The 2,035-nt window shown below is 39.8% G+C and overlaps 1 protein-coding gene across 1 annotated transcript in view; it reads left to right on the plus strand.

Moving 5' to 3' along the window:
- Positions 1-719: 719 nt before the first annotated feature.
- The window catches only part of LOC103374831 (protocadherin beta-14-like), a 2,182-nt gene continuing 866 nt past the window's right edge, over positions 720-2,035 (plus strand). Inside the window, exon 1 of the mRNA XM_008304982.1 lies at positions 720-2,033. Coding sequence (XP_008303204.1) covers positions 720-2,033 — 1,314 coding nt within the window. The remainder of the gene's footprint in view (positions 2,034-2,035) is intronic.

Consider the following 2,035-nt stretch of genomic DNA (forward strand, 5'->3'; position numbering starts at 1 on the left):
GACGATGCAGCGGATGCAGAGTGAGAAGAGCATCCTGGATGAACCAGACTCTCCTCTAGAGGTTAGAATATTACAATATATGATGTCTCATTCTTTTGCAATTAGTTGCCATGTTATGTGTTAACATAATGTTCATTAGTAAAACTGACATGTCACATTTCAGCACAACACACTGAAACAGAGCTGGTCGAGAAAATGGTCTTTGTTCACTATTTCTGTTCATGGAATGGTTTATATAATTTTCTACGCTTGTGGTACAATACATACATGCAACAGCTTTCAGTTAATAATATTGTTCGTCCAATCTAAGCACATTTAACAACATAAAATACGCATTTAAAATATAGACTGGTTCATTTTGTTTTTATTTATTTTTTAACTTCCAGAGTCTGCTATTCATCCGGTTATTTTAAAACACTTTTCCTGCAGTTTTGCAGTTTGTACTCTTAGGGACGCTGTAGTCCAGCATGTTACTCTGCAACAGCATATTGCCAACATGCCTCCCCATTTAAAACGCCAGCGAAGAAAGGAGCATATTAGACGGAGCGCACGACGAGTCCGAGTCGATACTCAAACGTTTTTTTCTCGTATGGACTATTTCATTTGCTCCTTTGAGATTAAGCACGGACTTCCTGCCTTTTCCTTGGATTTTACATTGACGCATTTTATTCCAATAGAAAGGGCGTGTTTCTGTTTGTACCATAGTGTCGAGGAGAACAATGAGACGGCAAGTACTGCTTTTCATCTCCGTCCTTTTTGTCAGTCCTGTGCTCGGGCAGGTCAGCTACTCCATTAACGAGGAAATGTCGGTGGGCTCGGTAGTTGGAAGGATAGCAGAGGATTTGGGTTTAGATGTAGAACGACTGAAATCACGCAAGGCTCGTGTCTTTTTTGGTGATAGCAGAGAATATATTGAGCTGAATAAAGATAGGGGAGTCCTCCTAATCAAAGAGAGAATAGACAGAGAGACCTTCTGCGGCCAGACAGTACCTTGTGCTATGCACTTTCAAATTATCTTAGAAAAACCCGTTGAATTTTACAGAATAATCGTCGAGATCGTAGACATAAATGATAACCCCCCCGTCTTTGAGAAAGGCGATATTAGATTTAAAATAAGCGAGTCTGCAGTGACCGGATCGAAATTTGATTTAGAAGGGGCGGTGGATTTAGATGTTGGAATAAATGGTCTCCAAACCTACATCCTGAAACCGACTGATAACTTTGCTTTGAAACTACATAATCAAGCAGACGGTTCGAGGAACGTGGAGATGATTTTAAAACAGCCTCTTGACAGAGAGAAAAGCGAACATTTGTCGTTAGTGCTAACGGCAGTCGATGGAGGAGAACCTCAAATGTCTGGAACAATGCAAATCCTCATCACGGTGTTAGACGCCAATGATAATGCACCTGTTTTCACAAAGTCTGTATATAAAGCCACCGTTGCAGAAAATTCACCAAAAGGAACAGTAGTGACGACAGTTAGTGCGTCAGATGCTGATCATGGATCGAATGGAAGAATAACATACTCCATCAGAAACACTTTAGATAATGTCAGACATTTGTTTGAAGTAAATGAACATACTGGCGAAGTTAGATTAATTGGAAATATAGACTATGAGAAGTCACGAAATTATCAAATCAATTTACGTGCAAGTGACGACGGCGGTCTAACAGACACATGCAAAGTAATAGTTGACATTACAGACATTAATGACAATTATCCCCTAATTAGTGTAATGTCGGAAACAAATATTATATCTGAAGATGTCAAAAGCCAGACTGTCATAACAATAATTAATATTCAAGACATAGACGACGGTGAGAATGGCAAAGTCAAATGCACAATAAATGAAAATATTCCGTTCTCTTTGAAGTCTACAGAAAATAATTTCTACAGTTTAGTGACAGACAGTGATTTAGACAGAGAGAGAGCCTCTGAATATAACATCAGTGTGACCTGCTCTGATGAGGGAGTGCCCTCCCTCTCCAGCAGCGTCACTCTCACCTTACAGATCTCTGATGTCAATGACAACGC

This window comes from Stegastes partitus, unplaced genomic scaffold, assembly GCF_000690725.1.
Source record: "Stegastes partitus isolate 25-593 unplaced genomic scaffold, Stegastes_partitus-1.0.2 Scaffold2371, whole genome shotgun sequence".
Classification (NCBI taxonomy): domain Eukaryota; kingdom Metazoa; phylum Chordata; class Actinopteri; family Pomacentridae; genus Stegastes; species Stegastes partitus.